This window comes from Sorghum bicolor, chromosome 10 (assembly GCF_000003195.3).
Source record: "Sorghum bicolor cultivar BTx623 chromosome 10, Sorghum_bicolor_NCBIv3, whole genome shotgun sequence".
Taxonomy (NCBI): domain Eukaryota; kingdom Viridiplantae; phylum Streptophyta; class Magnoliopsida; order Poales; family Poaceae; genus Sorghum; species Sorghum bicolor.
The window spans coordinates 362,075-387,430 of record NC_012879.2 but is presented as its reverse complement, the minus strand read 5'-3'; the positions used below and the strand labels follow the sequence as shown (position 1 = coordinate 387,430).

Sequence of the window (25,356 nt, the reverse complement as noted above, 5' to 3'; positions counted from 1 at the left end):
GAACTAAACAAAGCCTTGTTTACTTTTAAAAAATTTTGTAAAATAGGAACAGTAGCATTTTCGTTTGTATTTGATAAATTTTATCTAATTATAGATTAACTAAGCTCAAAAGATTCGTCTCGTCAATTCCGACCAAACTGTGCAATTAGTTTTAAAAATTCGATGTGACGGGGAATCTGAAAAATTTTACAAAATTTTTCGGGAACTAAACAAGGCCTCAAAGGCTAACTTTTTTTAAAAAAAAAAACTAGTTATAGACATAGACGCGCACACTGAAACACATGGATCAATCAAATTAGTTTTATAGAGAGAAAAAGCATAGAAAACAAGAAGAATCCCAACAAAATTTCAAATGGAGCCTCAAAGTTTCTATTAGGATTTATAAGGTTTTGAAATATTAGAAACAAAATAACCTCGTGACTGGACATGGATCGTAGTCGTTTGGCTAAAAAAATGACAGCTTTGATACATACATAGTGCTAAAACAAGACCTCTAATCCTTTTAGTTTGGCGCATTGATCGATCATCTCCATGTACGGTGCACTGCCACGCTTATTTTAATTATTATTAAAAATAAATAAATAAAAAAAGGGTTCCAAGTTCCAACAAGGAGTAGGAGTAACAATGTCGATGCAAGCTGGAGTACACGAGAAGAAGGCCTGCCTATCAACGAAGATTTCATTTCGTGATGGGCCAATCCGCGGCCAGACGAAACCCAAGGCCGGCCCAGGGAACGAGAGAGAGAGAAAGCAAAGGCTGTGTGGGTCCCGCATACCAGTGTGTGTAGAAGAAACTTGTGGACAGGAGAAGAGCCGCGAGTCATGGTCGCTGGCGCTGCTGGGTGTGTCATCACTGTCCTCTCCTCCTGCCCTCACGTCTCACAGGCAGCACCACGAGCGACCACCACGCCGCCACGCCAACCCTAGGGTCTACGCTACGCTACGAGGAAGGAGGAGCAAGAGGGAAGCGGCAGGTCGATGGTGTCCATGAGCACGACGCCGCACCCGCTGGATCCGTCGGTCCCGGCCGTCGCCGGGGGCGGCAAGGAGGAGGAGGAGGAGGCGGGGCGGGCGCGGGAGGAGGCCGCCGCCGCCGCCGCCGCCCCCGCGGCGGTGCCCGTGCCGACGGTTGGGAACGACGACGACGACGACGGGCCCCGGAGGGTGCGCAAGCCCTACACCATCACCAAGTCGCGCGAGAGCTGGACCGACCCCGAGCACGACAAGTTCCTCGAGGCGCTGCAGCTGTGAGTCCTCCCATCCTGTTCATTCCTGCCCACCACCTGCGGGCTGCGGCGGTGCTTACCTCTGCGAATTGTGCTCACGTGGCGTGTCTTCCTGTGCTTTAGTGGTCAGGCCTTGGTCAAATGGTAGATCTAAGGGCCTGTTTCGATACAAGAGCGAATTTCTACCTAGGTAAAAATTAGCCAAATTTAGCTCTAGTTCATCCAATTAGCCAAGTCTTCAACTAGTTGTAAGCCAACTAGCTAGCTGACCTCAGCTAATTTGAGCTCATTTTCAGCCCAACTAGTAACTAGCCCTAGCTCATCCAAATGCTGCTGCTGCTGCTCGATTTGTATGAACATAATTGGAATCCAAACTTATTATTACAACTCAGTCCTTACGCACTGTTCCACTCTGTGTACAGGTTTTGGCATATATAGTTCTGTAGAGGTAGTTGGGGTCCTTATAGGTTCTTCGTTTCTCGTTGCATACTTGTTGGATTGATGTACTAGTTGAGTTCCCAGATGCATCAAGTTATGTATCTGTTGTCACAATAGACCCTAAAGTCTCTTCTCTTGTGGGCAGCCACTCTTTGTCCCACTGTGGAACATGACTGGCAGTGGCAGACATTCTAAATTGTTTGTTATTGTCCCATAGTTAGGTTCTGCCTAGTTGCCTCTTAGGATTTCACCCTTCTAAGTTGTTATGAATGGCAATGTCTTACCCTAAGTATAGACGTTAGGATTTTGGGCACATGATATCTAATCCATTATGGATCCGGATCGCATATTTGACTTGTCACCTAAACAGATGCTTTAGCTGTTTAAGGACATTTCATACTTGTAGAATGCCTCGTGTCACACATGTGGAGCAGCTTTCTTACATATTATGCTATAAGTCCTTCTTTCTTTTCGTGTAACAGCTTTGACCGTGACTGGAAAAAGATCGAAGCATATGTTGGCTCCAAGACAGTAATACAGGTATAGTTAAATCTGCCCTTGGATCCTCAAAGCCGTGCCATTGTTTCCCTTTGTGTTTGACTGGCTTTGTCACACAAGGTTTTTGGCTAGTTATGGTTTTTAGTCACACTGTTTTAGGTGAGGATATTTACATTTTTTTTAAGTACCAACTACCAACATAGGATAAGGGATCATGCAGGCAACATTAAACCTCATGCTTTCTCTATGCCATCCCACCATGCTACTTTTATGTTACTGCAAATACTTATACTGCTGGGTTTGCGTTTGAACTGGTTGCCACTGAATACCTGTGTTATTGGGGGGCTAAGAAAGTTGATCATTTTGATACTAATATTTTCCCCAACCACTGTCAACTTGCTACTCCAAGACCTAAATTGGTTGCTGATTTTTTTTTTTTTTGTGTTATGCTGCCTGACGAACTGTGCATGATCTAAACAACAGCTTTTTTAACAGATCAGGAGTCATGCACAAAAGTACTTTTTGAAGGTTCAAAAGAATGGAACAGGTGAACATTTGCCCCCGCCTAGGCCAAAACGAAAGGCTGCCCATCCATATCCACACAAAGCCTCAAAAAAAGGTAAGCATCTTTCCTTGTCTTGCATCTGAATATCTGATTGCCATGAAATTATAGATATATCTAATTAGAGACATTGGGGATCATGCAGCCCTTCAAGTTGTCTTACCACAACAAGCTTCACATATAATGGAGCAAGGCTGTGGTACACCTATGGATACTGCTACTGTTGCTACAGACTCGAGTGCAAATGATGCTTTTCCTGTTCAACATTTCAGTCCGAGGCATACACAAGGTTTGTACTGTTTCTTTGTTGTGAACTCCATTTCGGATCAATTTCTTTATAGGAGATACTTATCAGAGTTGCTACATGTTCAGGTGCAACATATAATAACTCTAGTAGCATAGGTAGCCAATCTGGAACTTGGCCAACTTCTGAAGGCACAGAACAAGACATCAGGCATCCAGCACTGAGTGGTGAGTTTCTCTTTCAACTCTGTGTCAGTTAAATGTCTTGTGGATCCTTACTTCCTCTAACCATTAAAGTGGAAGAGTTTAACATTTTTTTTCGTTCTGGCTATATTAACATGGTAGATTTGTAGCTTCACTTCAGTCCTCACTCTTACTTTACTGGTTGATGACAACTGTTGGCAACCTGGCATGTACACATTATTAGGATAGTTATTGGCATATTAAGCACTTGTCACTGTCAGTCAGAACCTTTGGGTCTTCTTAGGAAAGTTAAGTTACGCCAAAATAATTTTCTTTACACAGTCTCTGTCTTTACTGCTCTGCTTGCCTTAATGAAAAATTATTATGTTAGATCCATCTTCTTTCTGCATATCATAACCATAATGGGTCCTTCAAATTTTTAGATGCGACCTTAATGCTTTGATGTTTGATTGGTGAGGGTCCTTCAAATTTTTAGATGCGACCTTATTACATCACAGTGCAAATGGGATCCTTACATTGATCCTGTTGTATTTCTGTTTGGAGGTGGCATTGGTATTATCAACTGTAGTTGTGTCATTTGTGCCCCTTAATTCTAACACATACTGACTTCTTTCTCCCCTCGCGATTCTGGTGAAACTTGCAGCCATGCCAGACTTTGCTCGTGTATACAACTTCCTGGGAAGCATATTTGATCCAGAGACAAATGGTCATTTGCAACAGTTGAAGGAAATGGATCCTATTGATGCTGAAACGGTATTTCCTTCACTCAGTTTCAATTTAAAATCGAGCCAGATGTCCTTTCGTTACTCTTATCTGCAGGCATGAAGCTCATACTTCATTAGCTTTTTCTGTATAGATCCATCTTGTTATACATGTTGAATGAAGACGTTGCTATGGTTCTATTGCAAAATTATCTATAAGCTCCTCTTAAAACCATCATTCTAGTAGTTTGTTTTTCTTTTTTGAAAAATGAGCTGTGCAGTACATATGTTAAATCTATTATATATGCAGTCTAGTGCAATGTTAATACATTTCAGCTTAATTGTTGTAATTTATGTGTACTAGTATACAATGTATTTGACTGAAATAAAATCATAGGCAAATGGATTTCTACCACAAACGATATCTGTCTGATCTTTTGGACATCACTGGCACTTTTCATGCTTCCGTCTCTTGTATATACCTGCTGATACCAAAGTTTTTACCTCTTTCTCATTACCCTTCATAGTAAAATAAGGCGTGGAGTTTATAGGCTTGGTATTTTTATTAATTAACTTATTGGGTTTGTGTAGACTTGTCCCAAACATGTTATCTTGGACTGGTTCTCTCATTGTGCATTACACTTTTACTTAGTAAATCAGTTTCTTCTATTGACACGTACATTCAGCATTTGTTGATCTTGTCAGTTCACCTAAAGATATAACTTGCTTGTTTGATGATCTTTATCTCCAGGTACTGTTGCTGATGAAAAACCTGTCAATCAACCTAACTAGCCCAAACTTTGAGGAACATGTAAGTACCTGTTCTTTTTCACCTCATTTTTCCTTTTAAACTGACTTCCAGAATGTTTATTGTTGTATACCCAACAAGTTTTGAATCTATAGTATCTGGTACTAGTGTATAATTCATTTCTAATCCCAGTATCTGATTAGTACTCCCTTCCCATAATTCTAATCGACCCAGTTAGCCTGGTGGAATGCCTTGTAGCTGGAAACCATAATAACTTAACCCATTACTAATACTAATGAAGTGCATGTATTAACAGTCCTGTAGAATATTTCCCTGAAATGCATTGTGTTCCTTGGATTCTGACCTACTGGCTGCCCCTTTCTGCTGCAGAGGAGGTTGCTCTCTTCACATGCCTCAAGCATGGATCAAGAAATGGGCTCTTCTCACATTCATCTTCCATTCATGTAATTCTAACCGTTCCCTTTCTCAATGTCAACTCTGCTCCACATTATCTGCTTAATCGTTTCACTAAAACTATGTATCACCACAATCTAGGATAACAAGCAAGTGAGAGAAGCTGCCCTCAAGCCAACGGCGTTGGAGTCACTCTGGAGCATGGCGATGTCCCTAGGGGTGCTTGCTAGCCTCCTGTTGTAGTGCGGCATTTGTACATAGCTCTTAGTAATGCCCCTAACCACCTTAGGCTAGGTTTGCTCGACATGTTGTAGGTTATGCGCCTTTTGATTCTTTGCCCCTCCAGTTTTGCCCATTGTAACTTATAATATGCGTGCCTTATGCCTCTTTACCCCTTTTCCCCCCTCATAAGGATGAATGGGTGGCATGTAGTTTTGGCCGTGTGTGTATATAGCATGCGGATGTATGTGTACAGCAGGCGGCTATAGCAAACTGTTGTTGTAAGGCATAATAAGCTGATAGTGTGTGGTCCTATTCTACAGCAGGTCATGCCAGATACACCTCCGAACTTACTGTCGTTTTGTATTGTATGATAAGGGCACATGTAACATAAATAAAATTTTAGTTGCCCTTCTGGTTGCAGTAACTCTTGTGGATCTGGAGTTTTGTCCTTGTGTATCTGATCTTGATCTGATTCGGACACGCCAATGTGAGATTTAGTTTGGGCTGTACTAATGTACTATTTATTCTGTGGGGTTCTATTACCGTCGTAGAGTACTTCTTTATTGCTGTTATTAATATTATATGGAATAGTATGATATAGTACATCTGTTATATATACTTGTGACCAATTGGCTGCATCATCTTGAGGTAGCTGCCGCCCCGTGTGGCACCGCATGCACAGCTCTGGATCGGTCGATATCTCGCGTGCGTGTCTGAGACCGAGTGACACAACAGTGGATGTCCGCATGCAAAAGCGTGTTCTGTTCATCTGTTGGATGAACAATCCCAGGCCTAGCGAGCTAGCTAGCTTTGGCCAGGCAGATCGATCGAGGCAGCCAGAGCTAGCCCAGAAGCATGACGCAACACACATATATATATATATATATATATATATATATGAGGTCGATTGCATTGCACTTGCACATATGGCAATTGTCAATATTGCAAGTGTGCAGCACAGCAATGTACGTCCTACTATAGTGCGTATTGGATTGGATTGGATTGGAACAGCAAGTAGCCAGGCACCACCGGCTACTTGCATTATAGTTCAAGATAAATTTATACTAAATCTTAAATACTAAAATAATAATAGAATGCCGGAAGTTAGAAATTCTGACCGTGAATCCTAATGTATACGCACGTGTCGTCGTCGTCGGCGCTAGTCAAACACTGGCGATCGATGGACTGTAGCTGTGTGACTCGTGTGTCGCTACAAATTAAGGCTTTGTTTAGTTCCTGAAAATTTTGCAAAATCGACACTGTAGCACTTTCGTTTGTATTTGACAAATATTGTCTAATCATGGACTAAGTAGGCTCAAAAGATTTGTCTCGTCAATTCCGACCAAACTGTGCAATTAGTTTTTATTTTTGTCTATATTTAATACTCTATGCATGCGTCTAAAGATTCGATGTGATGAAGAATCTGAAAAATTTTACAAAATTTTTTGGAACTAAACAAGGCCTAAAGCGAAAAGCCGAGTGCATGGCATGCATGGAATCCCGGATCGAGTGCTTCGCGTACAAGTGGCCAGTGCCACGTACGCGCGCTCCAGGTGTATAATGATTAATAAGGCTTGCCACTGCTGCCACGTCTCTCTTCTCCGTCGTCGTCGTCGTAGCAGGGCCCCCGTCCCGTCCCGTCCCGTCCTCCTTCCAGAATCACGTGCCCTCCCATGCATGGTCGAAAAAGACGACGCAGTCCTCCCCTCCCGTGTGCCCTCGACATTATATTTCATAAAAGTCTTCGTTTCATTCCAATTTGTCTCACCATGCGTGCATTTAGTCAAAGCATGCATGGAGAGGATTAATTCGCGTGTGCAGAGGAGACAAAGTACAATTAGCTAGCCGCCTAGAGGGTGTTGTGCGCGCGTGTGCATACACGCAACGCATTGATCTCTCTTTTTTTAGCCATAGTATAACACGAAAATAGATTAACCATGACCTAGAACAAGGACTAAGTCTAGTCTAATAACCACCTATATATTAAATGTCTTGTGCCTCTTACAAAATAGCTATCCCTCCTTTGACCCGCCTCTAAAACCGTCACAAGGTCACATTATAAATTAAATAAATAATCAATATAAGATGGTCGTACATCCATCCTCTTGGATGGCCCACTGGGAATGACGCCGTGGACTCGAGGTAGGTACTGGAGGCAGCAGCTTTGCATGCATGCGCCGTGGAAGCTATGTTTTTTACTTGACCTTCTTGTTTAACCATTCTATCTTATTAAATAAATTTTTTATATAAATAATAATATGTCATTTCTTAAATTATCTAAAATGATAAAATAAATCATAACAAAATAAATAATATTTTATAAAATTTTGAATAAGGCAAAGGATTAAATAAGAATTTTAAGAAATAAAAAAAAAAGTCATTTATTTTGAGACCGATATAGTATACTGAAGTGGTTTAAGTGTGGATAGACTGAAGTTGTTGTAATAATCATTTTATTTATTCATTTATAGAATATTTATGTGGTATATAGGTATAGGGATGAAAACGAAAATGATAATCTCTGATTTTCAAAAATCATTTTTGAGTTGTTCCGACTTTAGGTCTAAATGAAAATGATAACGGTAACGAAAAAACGAAAACGATAACGGTAAAAATAATTGAAAGCGAAAATAATTTTGCCTTCTTCCAATCATTTTCGAAGATTCCCGTATTTAACTAGTAATTTACCATTGATAATTACCGATTCAAATGTCTTTAATTAATGACATATCTGACATTTATCAAGAGGAACTCTAATAATTCATATTTTGATTACTATGCTATGTCGAGTCAACTTGGAATATGATTGTTTATATTGTAGTTTTGTCAAAAATTATCGTACTGTTGCATGGTTTAGCTGTCAAGAATTGTCGTTTCAGCTTGTGATCTTATCAACTGTTGCTTTATTTATCATTGTCATTTGAGATAAGTCGAGTTATATAGATCTTTTCATGTTCGACAGTTTGGCGTGTTTATTGTTTTTAAGATATCGTTCTCATGGACTTCGATCGTTCTCATATATTTTTCGAACGACTACTATCATTTTTGAAATTATCGAAATGTCGACTTCATATTCATTTTCGACAATATCATATGATTTCATTTTCGAGAAAAAAATATGAAAACAAAAGTGATTTAGCCTTCTATCGATCCGATCGTTTTCATGTACCTAGTATGTTCAATACTAGCCATGTTCCATTTTCAAAAAAAAGGTTCAATACAAGCCTTGTAGGAGTAGTACACTACTACTTCTTTTTTTCCTCCAAATTTTACACTAATACTTCCTACTTGAGAGGAGGGAGGGAGAGAGAATGGAAAAAGTATACATAACTCCCTTAATTAACTAGTATAGCCTATTTCATCCACTGAACTATAAAACTGGATATTCTAGCCCCCTAAACTTTTTAAAATCGGTTAAATAACCCCGTTGAGTGGTTTTGAAGGCTGGTTTTGTTTTTTTGTTTTTTGTTTATTTCCACCGAATTTTTAAAAAACATAAAAATCATATAAAAATTATAAAAATGAAAAATCTAATTTTGTTGGACTCCCGATGAGTAGATCTACACAGAAAATATATAATATGGTATACTTTAGTGCAAAGTTTTTGTTGTAGCTTTAAATCTATATTTTTCTGTAATTAATTAGAATAATTTATATATACGGTTTCTATGGTCTAATTATGGTGAAATTTTTATAGTGGGCTTATTTTTATGCTTGAACTATGGTAAAAAGTTTCATACCCATTGGATCACGTATAATATAGTTATAGATAAAATATAAATTTAACAAGAATAAAGCTAAATAAATCTATGACTAAGTTATACGTGATCCAGTAGGTATAAAATTTTTAGTATACTTTAATCATACAATAATTAGCTCATAAAAAATTCACCACAATTGGACCATAGAAACTGCATATACTAATTATTTTAATTAATTATAGAAAAATATAAATTTAAAGATATAGCAAAAACTTGTACTAAAACATACCATATTGTGTAGTTCTACTCATGTGGAGTCCAACAAGCTTAGATTTTTCATTTTATAGTTCTTCTATGATTTATTATGATTTTTCAAAAATTCAACAAAAATAAATAAAAAAAAAGACAAAACCATCCTCCAAAACTGTTCGAGGGGTTATTTGATCGGTTTTAAAAAATTTAAAATAGAATATCTGGTTGTATAGTTTAAGGATAAAGTAATTAGTTTGGGGTCGTGTAGATTTTTTGTGAGAAAGAAAGAATTGATGCTAGTCCCTGGATCTTGGTGGATGGACGGTGGCCCCGCTATAACTATAACTACTACACACGTACGTACGTCACCGCTCGCATTTGACGGTCTGCTGCTGATCTGCTATAAATAACTACCTGACCTCGCAGTGAAGCAGAGTACATAGAAAGCCAAGAAAGGCCAGCGATCGCTTCAGGCTTCTTCACATTCTTTCTTTCTTCTCTTGATTGATCGAGCAAGGAAAGGAAGGAAGGAAGCTGAGTAGTTCCGTTGGGCGTTACAGTGCCATCCATCCATCCCACCTACATCCCTCTTCTTCTTTCTTTCTCTCTGGCGGTGGCGGTGGCGGCGGCGGCTTAAGCTTAACAAGAAGAAGAAGAAGAAGAACAAGTAGATCAATCACATCGATCGCTTCTTCCTCCTCCGACTCCGATCCGTTCTTCAGCGGAGACGACACGCGGATAGGATAACCGAAAATGCTAGGCCAAGGTAGAATCAATTTGGTGGAGGAGGTGCTCATCGTCGGCGGCCTCCTGCTGGCGCAGTGCGTGCTCTCCTCCTACGTCCTCTTCTCCCACCACCTGCTCGCACTCGGCGCTGACTCGCTGGCCGTCGTCGTCGTCGCCGGAGCCGCCTACGCCGCCTTCTGCCTCCCCTTCGCCGTCGCATTCGAGAGGTACAGTACAGTGGTACACTACTTCTTCTTCTTCTTGTTGCTGCTTCAATTCCACCGCCGCTGTGCTCTGCTCTCTTCGGTCGATCATCCTTCTTCTTCCGATCCGATCCATTGACGTCCATCTGTGCAGGAAGCGATGGCCTTCCACGATCTCGGGGACTTTGGTGGTGCAATACCTGCTCATTGCTCTTGGAGGGTACGTAATTAAGTAACATCCATCCATACCGATGCCAGTGCCATGCATTATTTCCTTCCTTTTATTTATATTACTCTTGAGAATTCATCATACATATATATATATATATATATATATCATCATCATCTCGTGGATTCATCACAAGTAAGTCTATGAAATCAGGCAGGTCGTCAGATGATTCAGTGTAACAAACAGGCTTAGCTACCTCATGCATGCCGCACGTACCAAGGATAAGGAATGCTGCTTCTACGACGTCTCTGTCGCCATCTGCACCTACTCTTCTTCTTACCTCTACCTCTAGTAGTAGAGTACGTAGCAGTAGTAGTTGAGTCAGTGACGATGCCAACTTTTACCCGAAACCCTCAAATTGGCAACCGGACAACTCAAAATTCTACGCACAATCTGTACGCATACGCAATTCAGTCAGTAAGCAAACAACCACTATTATTGATATTGATTGGGATCGATGACAAAGGGATGGAGGAAGTTATTTGCTGTTTGATAATTAATCACATCATAGTGGGTTTATTTTTTTGATTGATTGATTGGGCGTGTGGGGAAAATGGTGGTCTTCAGTTCAGAGCCAAAATTTCCTGCAATTACTTATTGACCAACAGCAACAGATTGGTTGGTTGATTCATTGTGTATTCATTTCATTCAATTCATCAATCAGGACAACTGCGTTCCAAGAGCTGATGCTGCTGGGGAACAAGAAGACAACGCCGGCGATCGCTTCCGCCATGCCCAACCTCATCCCCGGCATCATCTTCGTCGTCGCAGCTTGTTTCAGGTACCTACCTAAACACACACTCACTGATCGACCCTTAAAAATCCCCTTTTTTTTTGAAACAAAAGGACACTGAACAATTCTTCACAACAACCCAACAAAAAAAAGGATGGAGAGGTTCCAGAAGGCGTGCAAGTACACGCAGGCGAAGATAGCCGGGACAGTGGTGTGCGTGGCGGGAGCAGTGGCCATGAGCTTCCTACAGAGCCCCTCGTCGTCGCCGCCTCTGGCAGCAGCAGGCGGTGACGACTACTACGACTGGATCCTAGGCTGCTTCTGCCTAGTCGCCGCTGTCACCATCTTCGCGCTCGTCACCATCCTGCAGGCCGTGACGCTCGCCACCCTCCCGGTGCCGCTGACCATGTGCTGCGTCACCACCGCGATGGGCGCCGCGCTCACCGCGCTCCTGCGGTTCATCCTGGAGGGCAAGTTCCTCGACATGGGGTCGCCTAACATCGACGCCACGCTCGTCGCCGGGATCGTAGTCCTCGGCGGCGCGTTGGTGGGCGCGAGCATGGTGTTCCAGGCGTGGTGCCTTGGCAAGAAGGGCCCCCTGTTCGTCTCCGTCTTCGGCCCCGTCCAGACTGTCTGCACCGTCATCCTCTCTGCTGCTCTCCTCCGACAAGTCCTCAGCCTAGGAAGGTACGTACTACTCATCAACTTTAATTAATTTCTGTCTAGACAATCAACTTTTTAAATGAACTTTGATTATATATTTTGGACGGACAAAGTTTCATCCTAATTAATTAAGATTTCAATCAAGAAGTTATTAAATAAAGAAAAAAGTGAACTAATTAACAAGCTAGGGAAATGGTGTGCACAGCCTCGCAGGGATGGTGCTGATGTTCAGTGGGCTCTACATTGTCCTATGGGCCAAGAACAACGAGAGTTCGGCTGACCAGGATCACTTGCAAGCTGCCGGCGCTCACGACGCCGAGAAGGCCCTGCTAGCCTAGCAAAATCCCACCCCCCCCCCCCTTTTTTCCCGCCCTTTTTTCTTTCTCCAGATGTTTGTGTGTGATATACAGTATGTATTAATATTGCTGGTAGTAGTGAATACCACGATTTATGTTGTAAAAGGGCATGGTTTTAAATTTTTTTACACAAAGGTTTGACATACGACAAGTGTCTACGCACCAATTTCTATACCCGAGAGAAAAAAAAATAAAAGAAGGCCACGAATAAATTTGTTAATAATTTATACGAGCAACTACTTTAATTAATATAACATTGTTCTATTTGTCTAATGTGTATGAAAAAGGACATTGACTGATATAAGAGTAAAAAGCATGTGATGTAGTGGCGGACCTAGAAATTTTCAAGAGTCTGGGGTGAGGCACAAAGCTGAGTTATAAGTACTCATGTGACGCTATGCCACTTCATTTCGCTGCATTCATGTTTCATAGCTGCACCAAAGACTGGACTTAGTGGCCTTCGTAGGGGACGAACTCGAGCAAGGGTTTAGGTCTTTTTGTTGGATCCCTATGGTCTAATGTTTAGCCACTAAATTTTAGACCACTTAAGTTCATGAGGCTCTAGATAGAAGGTTCATATTATTGTCTAAAGTTTAGATCGTTTCACAAAACTTTGGATCACACAAATAAGCTAAAGTAGTCTAAAGTTATAGTCCTTAACTTTAAACTTTACACTTGAGAGTCTAAACATGTCCTTAAGGCCGTCAAGTCTAAGTTTGCCCTTAATAATGTGATAAATATAGGTTCAAATACAGAACTATATCCATGTCATATGCAGTAAAGATGTAATTATAATGTCATTGGTTGCTTATATTTCTTTGGCTAGGCTTTTCATATCCAAAATCCGTTTATGCTTTCTTTGCCTAGAAGATTGAACACGTCAATGCAAAAGCAATATCAATAGTGTCTTGGGGTTTCACCAATGCAGGTTGATATGTTTGTTAGCCTCAGACAAAAGTAAAAGTCTATTTATATGAAAAACATGAGGCTGGTACTTTTCCCAATGTTAGTTACCGATGTATGTTCTTTTCTGTGTGCGCCAGAATTGCATTGTTGGGTAATCGTACTCCTAGAAACTCATACCGAGGTCACTACTTTTGCTGCAACATGAGTGCTTCAACATTTTGTCAGATAAAGCATTCGACGTATCTGCAAGCTAATGTAACATGCTGCGAGGCCTCTATTCATCTTGATTTGGACTTGAGTGCAGATATAGAGGCCAAGACTACTAGCCACGTTGTCGTGTTAGGCATAGCTTAGACTAACTGGTACGAAATGCGGATGAACATAGATTCCTCGCTATACCTGGGCTCCATCTAAAGGCGCAACACACAAGATAATCATACTTTGGCTAAGTATTCTATAATGTTTTCACCAACGAACGAAACAACATTGTCTTTATGCACCTTGTTTAAAAGTACACAAAAAGCTAGTGAAAGGTGAAAAAACTCCAAGTACATTGCAGCTATATCCGCGATCATAGCAGGTGTGTTGCAGCTGCTCTATGAGGTGTCACTCACACTCTCTCGCATTCAGTCATTAACATTTCGGTGATATATTTCCTGAAAAACATACTTCGTGGAAACTAGGACTTGCTAGAACTATTCTTGTAGTTGCAACACTGTACTCAACTAAACAAAAACAAGTTACAACTTGTCGTTTAGGATAAGATTGGTCATTGTTCACTTCTTTCCCTAATAAATAACTATCAAAATTTCAGTATGTCAGGTTCTGTCCGCCTAAGCAATCATGTATATAAGGATGTGAAGAACTTCGGACAGAAAGAAAGAAAACTATGCCGCAGGTATTACCGGACTTAACTGGATGGACCTATATGGAACATGAAACCTGAAAGAGAAAAAAAATCAAGATTGCCTTTCTAAATGGACTACAAGTCAGATACAAGTATACAACACACGAATGGATTGAGCCATATAAAAAACAGTGCGTTACATCAAGTGCCCCACCAAAATCATTGAATCTCCCCTCTCTCGCGAAATCAGAATGCAAGAACCGTGGAGCCTTATCTCCTTGTTGACTAGATTTGATGAAGAAAAAAATATAGAAAACCATATGGAGCACAACCATGTGTGGGGGAATCACAACAAAATCAATGAAAAAAAGCATGATCCAGATCTTTCTAAGCATTGCAAGAGACAACACGCAATATGATCAAATAAAGTCATGAGCCTCTGGATTAGGAACATGCGGCCAATCAACAACATCGACAATGCAACACTAGATTCACGATTTGAGAGGGATTGACTAGGATCTACACTACCAAGCCAAAGTCCTCGTTGCCCCAAACATGGGCCTGCACCAGCCTCCTTGGATCACCATGTAGCCGGCTCTGAGGCCTGTCCGTCTCCACCACAATCGCCTTTTGGGCACATGCTGCCATAGCCTTGACCTCCCGAGTCCGTGCCACAGCTGCGACTGCTTCCTAGGTCCGCGTCACTATAGTTACCTCAGCACGTGCCACCACCTCTGATGCTACCTCTAGGGCCCGTGTCGTCGCCACCGCTACCTTTTCCCGAGCACGATCGTCCACCTTCATTGGATATGTGCTACTGCAACTAAAGAGAAGAAGGTGAAGACTGGTAGATAGAGTGAGTAGAGGCACAACATGTGTGAGAGAGAGGATAAAAGAGAGCCTAGATATGGATGTGGCGGGGGGTGGGATACTGGGATGTTGATGATGCTAGGGTTTGTAACTGCATTATATACTCATGAGGATGCATCGTTCCAACAAAGGCCTAGTAGCCCAAGGCCTAGGTTGGCGCCTCGATTTAGATTGGGCAATATTTTCCTTGTGTATCTAGCCCAATCTGGTTGAACGTCCGTGTGTGTGCGCGCGTGCGCGCAAGAACAAAAAGAAACTATGAAAATATGTATTGCATATGTTGAAATAATAATGCACATATTATACGTAATAATGTTAAAATAAAATACGTCCGCAATCCAGTTTAGATAAACATATGATTACAGTTTAAAATATACATAGTATGAGTAGAATCAAGTAACTCATTTGACAAGTCCTAATTTCTAAATGTGTGAACTTGCTCTGATTCTCTTCTAATTTGCAATTGCAATGGCCATCCAATACGTCTATGAAGAACATGTACTTGGCTAAAATTTATTTTGTATCTTTTAAAAATATGCCAATAGCTACTACCTTCTCTTCAGGCTTTTCAGAGTCGAGGTGATGCTTCATGTTAGTTTTGTTTTACATAGTTTAGTACCCAAAATCAAAATTTTTTCAAGATTTCTTGTCACATTAAAAAACTAATTATACAGTTTGTCTGTAAAATTACGAGACGAATCTTTTAAGTTTAGTTACTCCATGATTGAATAATGTTTGTCAAATAAAAATGAAAGTGCTACAGTATTAATATCAAAAACTATTTAGTTCTAAATAAGGCCATAATCAACAAATGACATACAGAGAAAACGACATATAAAATAGAAACTTTAGTTCGTATAAACTGGCGCGGCTATCTCCACCCACTGGCTGACTCGCCCCTATGCTTCTCTGTACGTCGTCACTGACCAACTAGCAAGCCAAGGGCGGCGAACTTCATAATTTATTTGATTATTTAATGTTGGAGCAAACCTAATTAATAAATTTGATAAAAAGTTATATTTAATTACTATTGGTATAAGAATCTTACAATTAATATGGTTCATGTATGGGTATTATTATATCTAATTAATAAAAATATATATTTAATTACTGTTGGTACGAGAACTATATAACAAATATGGATCCGTTGTAATACACGGACATTCTGGCTAGCTATACAAATTGTTCACTTTATAGAACCACGATATGCTAGTGCAACTACGACTACCGTTTAAAGTTTGACGGCGTAATTGTTTCCTCGTCTAAAAATATAAACTTTGCTGTCAAAATTTTTGTCCATGCTTGAATAATAAAGCACATTACTAGATCAGACAAAATTTTAGTATTCGAGTCGAGCAGGAAAAAAAAAAAAAAAAAAAAGCACGCGTCTCCTCCCCTCTCCAATCTTCTCCTTCCTTCCTTCCTTCCCCACTGCAGGTGCAGCGAGCGCAAGTCTACCAAGGTCAAATCCACCTTCTTCCCCACGTCCATCCAACCAAACCCTAGGCAGGGGCCAGGGCTAATTCCCCTCCCCACTCCCATGGCCTCGGATTTTGACGAGACCGACGAAGCCTTCTTCGACAAGCTAGTCAACTCCGACGACGACGACGACGATCCCCCGGTCGCCACCGCCGCCGCCTCCGCCTCCGCGAGGGGCCTCGCCGCGCTATCGCTGACCGACCAACCCGACGCGGCGCCGCCGCCTCGTGACCAGCCTGCGGTGGCGGCGCCACCGACGGAGGAGCCGGAGCGTGGCCCCTCGCCGGAGGTTGACCCTGCGGCCGTGCTGCAGCATCCGGAGACCCAGGCTCGGGCCGCGGAGCCGGTCCCCGACCTCGCTGCGACCGCCGGGGCAGATCCGTCCGGGGACCTCCTGCCGGAAGACGGAGAAGCCTTATTCGGGGCTGCGGCTGTGCCCGGGGATCACCAGGGCCTGCAGGCGTCGCCGTTGCTGTCGCTTCCAGCAGGTACCGGCGATGTCAGCGCGCCGGATCGCACCGTCTCTCAACATACGGATAGCAATGCCAGTTCCCAGTTGGATTCCAGCACAGCTGCGGAGGGGTCTGGGGATCAGAGCGCCAATGTGCAGTTGGAATCCACCGATCCCAGGTATCTAGAGAGCCTCTACCCTGGCTGGAAGTACGACGACGCCACGCAGCAGTGGTACCAGGTAGATACTCTTAGCGCGCAGAGCTATGCTGCTCAGAATACTGGTGCGGCTGTGGCAGGCCATGGGAGTGATGTTCATCTTCAGCAGCAGCAGCGGCAGCTTGGTGCTTCGTACATGCAAAACACTTCACATTCAGAGACTGTGCTTGAACCTACGCAGCCGACTTCTCAGCCTGAGACTGAGGCTGACAATCAGCCTGCTGTGGCGCCACTGAAAGAGGAGGAGGCAGATTGTGAACCCGTGCAGATGCATCATGTGGCTCATACAGGGGTGGGATATGGGGAGAACAATGCCAGTTCTCAGTTCCAAACAACGAGCAATGCCAGCTCCCAGTTTGATTCCAGCATAACTGCTGAGGGATACGGGGACCAGAGCGCCAATGCGCAGTTGGAATACAATGATCCCAGATATCTAGAGAGCCTCTACCCTGGCTGGAAGTACGACGAGGCCACACAGCAGTGGTATCCGTTAGATACTCTCAACACACAGACTTATGCTGCTCATGATACTGGTGGTGCAGTGACAGACCTTGCGAGTGGTAGTGTTCAGCAGCAACAACAGTCTAGTGGTTCGTACCTAGAAAACACTTCACATGCAGAGCCTGTGCTTGAACCTACAGAGCCGACCTCTGAGCCGAAGCCTCAGCTTGAGCCTGTGGTAGCCCCTCCTGGGACTGAGGTTGATAATCAGCCTACAGTGGCCCCACAGAAAGAGGAGCGGGTGGAGCATGAACCCATGCTGGTGTATACAAAGCCGGAAGCTGAGGAGATTCCTGCTTATGCTGGTGACACTGCCACAGCGAAAGAGGGTGTGTCCCCAGGGTCAGAGAAAGGTATCCATACCGCCATCAAGCAGGTGCAGTGGAATGACTTTGGTGCCAGCACTGGTGGTGGTGGGGCAGATCTGTTTGGGGACCTCCTGCCCGATGGAGCTGGGGATGACTTCTTTGGGGGCACTGTCCCTGGCAACCAAGGTGTCCAGTCATCCTTGGTAGGTGCTAAAAATGTTAGTGCACCAGATCACAGCTTCTCTACAGGACTGGATAACAGTGCCATGATTAGTGCTGGACACAACTTCTCTGGCGGAGTCAATAAAAATGCCAACACTCATTTCAGTTCCAGTGGAAGTAGTGCAGGGTATGGGGATCAGAGCACTAATGCACAATTGAACTCCACTGATCCCAAATACCTGGAGAGCCTCTACCCAGGGTGGAAGTACGATGAGGCGACACAGCAGTGGTATCAGGTAGGTACCCACAGTGCACAGAGTTACATTGCTGATAATACTGGTGCTGTTGTAGCCCTTGGGACTGACAATACCCAGCAAAATCAGCAGCAGTTTAGTGCATCGTACTTGCAAAGCAATTTACATGCAGTACTTGAGACCATTGCGGAGGAGAGCAGCACCAATGCCACGAGCTGGCCCCAGGGTGGGACCAACCCAGGGCCTGCAGAATACCCATCGAACATGCTGTTCTATGCAGAATACCCAGGATGGTACTTTGACACCAACACTCAACAATGGCAAACACTTGAGTCATACCAGCAAAGTGTTGCACAGGTTGCAACTACTGTAGCAGCCTCAGATGTGTTCGCAGGGGCAGGCCATAGTGTAGCTCATTACACTGAGGATTCTTATGCAAGTAGCTATAACCAGCAGAGCCAGTGGCAGCCAAATTCGTTGGGTAACACCATGCAGCCTGATGTTTCGGGGGGTAAGAGCTTGTTAGGTAGTTCCTATAGTTCCAATCAGCAGGCTGGGAATCAGATTGGGCAGCAAGCCAATGCTGAGTCTTTGCAATCGTCTATAAATCACGAGCCTAATCATATAGAGACATTCATGCCTTCTACAGGTCAATACACTGGTAGTGAGGGAAATCAGGCTAGCTATAAGGGGTTCGAACCTTTTACAGGGAACCAGAGTTGGTACAGGGGTTTGGAGCATTCTACAAGTAAGGAGTTAAGGTACAAAGGGTTTGAACCTTCAACAGGTTTCCAGAATAGTCGCAAGGAATTCCAGCCTCCTAAAGATCACCAGGATGGCCACATGGCAGACGAACCTTTGATAAGAGATGGGTATGTTAGTTCAAATGGGGTTGCCAATACACAAAATTTTGTACCAAAAGAAAGCATATACAAGACACAAATGCATGATGATTCCACTGCACATACTCATTTGGCAAGTAACTATTGGGGTACTCAGACCTCATCGGGCATTGCTCAACAGCAACTGATTGGTACAAATGATCCATCCCAACATTTTGGTTTCTCACCACACGAGCAGAGATCATCAGCTGGACGCCCACCACACACTGTGGTATCCTTTGGATTTGGGGGGAAGCTTGTAGTTCTTAAAGAAACCAGCTCCATGGCTGCAGACTTTGACAGCGGAAATCAGGTACCACAAAATTATTTCCTTGTAATATTCTTGCTGTAATGAGTTGTAACTAAAAGCTTTTTGTTGCTGCAATCCAAGGGCAATTCTGGTCGAACAATATCAGTTCTTAATATTCCAGAGGTTGTTGCTGATAAAATTGACCACTCAAGCATCACTAACAGTGGTGCATTTAGCTACTTCCATGCTTTGTGTCGCCATCCTATTCCTGGCCCTCTTGTTGGTGGAAGTGCTGCATCAAAGGATGTGAACAAATGGCTTGATGATATGACTGGAGTATATGAATCTTCTCAGACGGAATTCCAGGGAGGGGATGTTCAGAAGGTGCTTATTTCATTGTTGAAAATATTGTGTCAACACTATGGAAAGCTTCGTTCACCCTTTGGGTCTGACCCATCACAAGAGGTATTTTCTGCCTGTCAATGATCCTGTCCATGGAATTAATATTTTGTTTGAACAACATTTTTCATTTGCTGTATTGGAAATCCTCCAATAAGTGAAAATATATACCAGGCACCACTGTCATTCAGTGTCAGTTCTTCTCTATGATTGCACATGCTAGGTATGCATCTGTTCAACATTAATATGTTAAGGTGTCACTCCTAGATACTTGAAGATTTACTCGATGTCATATCTGAATGCCTTTTGCGTCTCTTTTTAGTCTAATCTTCAAACTGGGATTTGCATTCTTGCTTGAATGACAGTATCTTGATGCTTAAGCTGGCCGTGTAAGAGAAATACTAAGGTGTTCTGTATCATGATTGTGTTTTATTTATTGACTGACCACCAAAATATCAGTTTTTAATAGAAATTTATTGAGCTATGATAGTGAAACAACAGAAATATGTATGGAAGATGATTAGTTATCAGTCTGATATTGCCCATGTATGCATTTTTTTTCTCGAAAATGCAGGAGAGCTGTGCATCATTATATTATAAGAAAAGGTATTATATATTCTGACATGAGAAATGAAAAGATATATTACTCTCTTTATTCTCTTAATTAAATCCAGCCTGATGAATCATGTTGTGCGAAGGGCTCTTTTGAACAAGATGCTTCACTCTATTTATTTTCTAATGGAATACTCATTTTGTTTGAACTATTTGCTAAAGGGTATAGATGGCCCAGAGATGGCAGTGACGAAACTTTTTTCATCTTGCAAGAGCAGTGCTAATATGAAAGGGTATGGAGCTGTTGTCCATTGCATGAGAAATCTTCCCTCAGAAAGCCAGATTCAGGTAATTCTAAGTTCTCTCTGTGGTGCATTATTTAGCAATGTATACCCTTGTTTAGACAAATACCCTATTGCAGACTACTGCCCAGGAGGTTCAAAATCTTCTGGTTTCTGGTAGAAGGAAAGAGGCCCTTCAGCATGCACAGGAAGGTCAGCTTTGGGGCCCTGCACTGATCCTTGCTTTACAACTTGGTCATAAGGTCTGCTCCAGAGTTGAAATCTTCACTCACTAGTTAGTTGGATGGCGTGTGCATTTCTCTTTCCTGAGTTATTTCTCATTGTCTAGCTACCTGACAATGCAGTTTTATGCGGATACTGTGAAGAAAATGGCTCACTGCCATTTTGTTTCCGGATCACCCTTGAGGACATTGTGCCTTCTTATTGCTGGACAACCTGCAGATGTTTTCAATTTTGAGAATCCTGTTAACAGTGGTTCTTTGTGTTCTCCCCACCAGCCTGTAGAGGTAATATTATATTATTATGCTCTCTCCTGTGCATATATGCTGTTTTGGGCATCAACGTGGTTTCTAGCACCCTACTTTGATCACTAGTTTTTATATGACCTTTTTCCTCAAAGATAGTAAAACTGCTTTATCATAGAACTATTTTTTGTTACAAATCCATTGATACTATATTCATTGATCTATTGGATTAGTTCTTTCAAAATTACAGGTGAAAGTTAGAGAGGTTTGACCAATTATTTGCATATGGAGTTATTGTAATTGAAAATAGTCTTACATAAAACAATAAATGCTGCAATGGAAAATAAATTTGTCATCCATGACTCTAGTGATTGTTTACTTTGAGGCAGGAGCATCTACATTCTACATTTTTTATACCATGATACCTTACTTACATTTCTGTATTATATTATAATCATGTGCTGTTATGTCACATCTCATATGTATCCTTAAATGATTTTTCGATTCACCGCTCCCCTGCTCTTGTGTTTTGATTCTCATATTTTGAGAAATCTTGTTAGACATGCCCTTATTTTTTCATTGTAATATTCGGGTTTGGACAGGCTGCTCCTAAGGGTATGCTGGATGACTGGCAAGAGAATTTGGCAATTATAACAGCAAACAGGACAAAAGGTGATGACCTTGTAATTACCCACCTTGGGGATTGCCTCTGGAAAGAGAAAAATGAGGTTCGAGTCTTGTTTGCTGTGATGAATACAGCCTCTTTTCAGTTTTAAGGTTGAGTCTAATGGACCATTGATTTTATGCAGGTTGCATCTGCTCACTCATGCTATTTAGTTGCTGAACTAAATATTGATTCGTACTCTGAAAGTGCAAGGATGTGCCTTATTGGTGCAGATCACTTGAGATGTCCGCGCACATTTACCAGCCCTGAAGCAATCCAGGTCTTTTTCAATATCAAATCTGCACCATTTGCTTCCTAGTTTACTCTGAAGATGATCTAATTCTGGTAATGCAAGTGTTAGGTTCTGACTGAGGGTGCTATGAATAACATCATGCTTTGGTGCCAATTTTAATGACACGGATCAAATTAACCCCTAGGGCTTGTTTGGCTGCACACCAATGCCACACGGTTTGGGCAACCCATGTGGATTGGGTGGTTTGGTGTGCAGCCAAACAAACCCTTAGGCAATCTCGCAGATGCATGTAAAGGATATTTTCATGACATAATGCGATATGAGCATTTCTGTATGTGCTTCAAAGTTCAAATTCTCTATAGCTGTTTGGCAGATATATTTCCATATCTGTCAAGGATTTATCATGTACTCCAATAACTTGTAGTGATTTTTTAACTTACTCTTTTGTTCTATTTTGGGACTCCTTTTGGCCATATCTTTATTTTGCCCCATTACTGGATTCCATACTCGTGTTTTTTCTTGATTTTTCATTGTCCCTGATTAATATCCTCCTTATGCAACTAACAGAGAACAGAGGTTTATGAGTATGCAAAGGTTCTTGGCAATTCTCAGTATATTCACTTGTCATTTCAACCATACAAGCTGATATATGCATATATGCTTGCGGAGGTTGGGAAGATTTCTGATTCACTAAAGTAGGTTGTTCAATTATCATTTCCATATTTATCCTTTGTTCATTTCCTTATTTCTCCTGGGTTCTTAGTTGACATTGAATTGCATTATGAAGGTATTGTCAAGCATCTCTAAAGGTGCTGAAGTCCTCTGGTCGTGCACCTGAACTAGAAGCATGGAAGCAATTGTTTATGACCCTGGAGGACCGGATACGTACCCATCAACAGGTTTGTGTATATTGTAGTTGTTTTTGTTTTAATTAAGCATTTTTTTCTTTTCACTGATAGTTGACTCACTTCTATTTAGGGTGGATATGCAACAAATCTTGCCCCAGGAAAGATTGTTGGAAAGCTTTTCACATCACTTGATAAATCTTTGTCCCGCATGATGGGTACACAAGCTGCACCGTTGCCTCAACTGCCGCAGGGTGTTGCAAATGAGAGAGATGTTTATTCTCCTCCTGATACAAAAGTTGTAAATAGTCAGTCAGTGATGTCCATGACACCTTTAGTGTCCTCTGCTTCGGAGCAGTCTATGAGTGAAATTGGAGGAAATAGTGGCTATGGCAGGGAAGTTGCGCATAACAGAAGTATTTCTGAGCCAGACTTTGGCAAAAGCCCCCAACATGTACTTGTCTCTTCGTATTGTTTTCTGAAGATTTTTCAATTCTTGTTATACCTATACATGTGATAATGCAGCAGGGTGTTGTATCAAGTAAGGCACAAAGCACATCAGGTTCAGGCAGTTCACGCTTTGGATGGTTGGTGGAGAAGACAATGGGGCTTGTTTCGAAATCTCACCGCCAGGTACTTGTTAGCACATTAAGTACAATGTTTTGTCGTCGTCTATGCCTCTGGTTCTCTGCAGTAACATGGTTAACCTCTTGATGTTCCAAAGGCAAAGCTAGGGGAACAGAACAAGTTCTACTATGACGAGAAGCTGAAGCGGTGGGTGGAAGAAGGCGCTGAGATACCTGCTGAGGAGCCTCCACTTCCCCCACCTCCGTCAAAAGTGCCATTCCAGAGCAGTGTTCCATATCCCAACTCGAATGCTCCTCCCACTGGTGGAGGTTATTCCTCAAATCCCCCGGAGCCTAGTTCCGGGATGCCACCCATGCCTCCCACCCAGAACCAGTTCTCAGCGCGTGGAAGGATTGGTGTTAGATCAAGGTGATTTGTTTAGTTCTTTCCCCTAATTCCTTTCTATATCATCTGGTTGCAACTGTATAACTTTTCCTTCTGTAGATATGTGGATACTTTTAACAAAGGTGGTGGTGGTGTAAATGCCTTTGGAGCAGCAACATCATATAGCAAACCAGCAGCTCCATCTATAAATCCAATGTCTGGTGCAAAGTTCTTTGTGCCAACTCCAGCTACTGTTGCTTCAGAACTGATGGCTGAGCCAGGTGCCCACAGTGAAACCACGCGACAGGATGAACCATCTTCCTCACCAGCGATGGAGACAGCATTCAGTTCGCCGCCAGCACTGATACCGATGCAGTCAACCATTCAGCGGTACCCAAGTGGTGACAACATTCAGCGGTACCCAAGCGGTGACAACATTCCACAGCACCCAAGCAGTGACAGCATTCAGCGGTACCCAAGCGGTGACAACATTCCACAGCACCCAAGCAGTGACAGCATTCAGTGGTACCCAAGCGGTGACAACATTCCACGGCACTCAAGTAGTGACAACATTCAGCGGTACCCAAGTATGGACAACATTGTGTCTCCCTCAGGTAGCGTTAACAGCTCAATGTCAAGGTCAAGAGCGTCGTCATGGAGCGGAACATTACCAGAGCAGTTGAGCAGCACTGCTGCTACCAGGTCACCTGATGGACAGATCATGCAGTCACCATCGATGCCTGGAAAAAGGCCTCCGCACAGCCGTTCCAGCAGCACTTCTTCTGCCCAGTTCAATGGTTTGGGTGAAGAACTTCACGAGGTGGAGCTCTGACACTTGGCCGCAGATTTCACCTTTTTGACCATCATGTGATTTATTACTAGCTGGATGTGTGTCTAGAAAGCAAAGGAAAGGAAATTGAAGGAGAAAAAAAAGAGTGGTATCCCTTTTCAATTTTTACATGAGAAGCCTGTGGATGCTGCTGCATTGTACAGATAGTTCACAAGTTCGCCAGATGAAAAATGTATAAGAAGAGACGTAGGTTCAAGATAGGAAGTTGTAGAAAGGCTGACAATACCTCTTTTGTTTTGTGCTTAACACTTTAAGATTAAAACCATGATGATTCATCATTGTTAAGATGGACGCTTGGAAAAACTTGGACAAATAAGGCCTTGTGGCTGGTAACACTAACCTCAATAATGTTGGTCCGCATCTTGTTCGTCTACCCTCGTGTACTGGATGAAACTTTCTTGTTCATATGCTTGTGTTGTGTATGCTTATTTCTTTTTCCCTGTATCGACAAACGAGAGGAATTCATTCGTGTTGTGTGTATGCTTATTTCTTTTTCCCTGTATCGACTAATAATAAGATAATGTGGGTTTTGTGGATGAAGCTTGAAAAATCACACATGCATGACCCTTGGCAGCCATATGCATCCAACTGTTTGAATTGGCTGTCAAGAACTACAAACGATTAGAATAGAATGGGCATCAAATAAAAATAAAGGATTAAGTCCACTTTTAGCTCCTTAACTATTGGCCGAGTTTAATTTTGGCCCTCAACTACAAAACCGTTTATTTTTCACCCTCAACTATCAAAACCGGTCACTTTTAGCACCTGGAGGGAGGACAGGGCGGTTTTGAGCCATTTTGAGCGGTTTTTCCTTTTTCTTTTCTATGGTTA

General features: G+C 42.3%; 3 protein-coding genes across 4 annotated transcripts; all 3 read left to right on the top strand.

Moving 5' to 3' along the window:
* Positions 832-5,752, top strand: LOC8066871 (protein REVEILLE 6). The gene is made up of 9 exons (XM_002437631.2): positions 832-1,246; positions 2,146-2,203; positions 2,657-2,780; positions 2,869-3,012; positions 3,096-3,194; positions 3,814-3,923; positions 4,623-4,682; positions 5,010-5,083; positions 5,175-5,752. Exons 1-9 carry the CDS (start codon positions 978-980, stop codon positions 5,188-5,190), a joined length of 954 nt encoding a protein of 317 aa, XP_002437676.1. The 5' UTR covers positions 832-977; the 3' UTR covers positions 5,191-5,752.
* LOC8066870 (WAT1-related protein At5g47470) lies at positions 9,662-12,280 on the top strand. Its single transcript, XM_002437630.2, has 5 exons — positions 9,662-10,161; positions 10,292-10,357; positions 11,031-11,147; positions 11,253-11,786; positions 11,968-12,280. The coding sequence occupies exons 1-5, from the start codon at positions 9,962-9,964 to the stop codon at positions 12,098-12,100; spliced, it is 1,050 nt and encodes a 349-aa protein (XP_002437675.1). The 5' UTR covers positions 9,662-9,961; the 3' UTR covers positions 12,101-12,280.
* Positions 16,103-24,932, top strand: LOC8067888 (protein transport protein SEC16A homolog). Of its 2 annotated transcripts, none has more exons than XM_021448580.1 (13): positions 16,103-19,308; positions 19,387-19,710; positions 20,419-20,544; positions 20,618-20,740; positions 20,843-21,004; positions 21,565-21,690; positions 21,772-21,906; positions 22,447-22,574; positions 22,667-22,778; positions 22,858-23,178; positions 23,253-23,357; positions 23,449-23,720; positions 23,796-24,932. In XM_021448580.1, exons 1-13 carry the CDS (start codon positions 16,282-16,284, stop codon positions 24,505-24,507), a joined length of 5,673 nt encoding a protein of 1,890 aa, XP_021304255.1. In that variant the 5' UTR covers positions 16,103-16,281; the 3' UTR covers positions 24,508-24,932. The 2 variants fall into 2 exon arrangements, with proteins under 2 accessions (XP_021304255.1, XP_021304254.1); XM_021448579.1 differs by having other exon boundaries at positions 23,250-23,357.

Coding starts and splice junctions, on each gene's coding strand:
- LOC8066871 (XM_002437631.2), top strand. CDS start 978: ATGGTGTCCATGAGCACGACGCCGCACCCGCTGGATCCGTCGGTCCCG. Junction 1,247..2,145: donor TTCCTCGAGGCGCTGCAGCT/GTGAGTCCTCCC, acceptor TTCGTGTAACAG/CTTTGACCGTGACTGGAAAA. Junction 2,781..2,868: donor ACACAAAGCCTCAAAAAAAG/GTAAGCATCTTT, acceptor GGGATCATGCAG/CCCTTCAAGTTGTCTTACCA.
- LOC8066870 (XM_002437630.2), top strand. CDS start 9,962: ATGCTAGGCCAAGGTAGAATCAATTTGGTGGAGGAGGTGCTCATCGTC. Junction 11,148..11,252: donor GTCGTCGCAGCTTGTTTCAG/GTACCTACCTAA, acceptor AACAAAAAAAAG/GATGGAGAGGTTCCAGAAGG. Junction 11,787..11,967: donor CAAGTCCTCAGCCTAGGAAG/GTACGTACTACT, acceptor TGGTGTGCACAG/CCTCGCAGGGATGGTGCTGA.
- LOC8067888 (XM_021448579.1), top strand. CDS start 16,282: ATGGCCTCGGATTTTGACGAGACCGACGAAGCCTTCTTCGACAAGCTA. Junction 20,545..20,617: donor CCTCAGAAAGCCAGATTCAG/GTAATTCTAAGT, acceptor ACCCTATTGCAG/ACTACTGCCCAGGAGGTTCA. Junction 22,575..22,666: donor AAGATTTCTGATTCACTAAA/GTAGGTTGTTCA, acceptor TGCATTATGAAG/GTATTGTCAAGCATCTCTAA.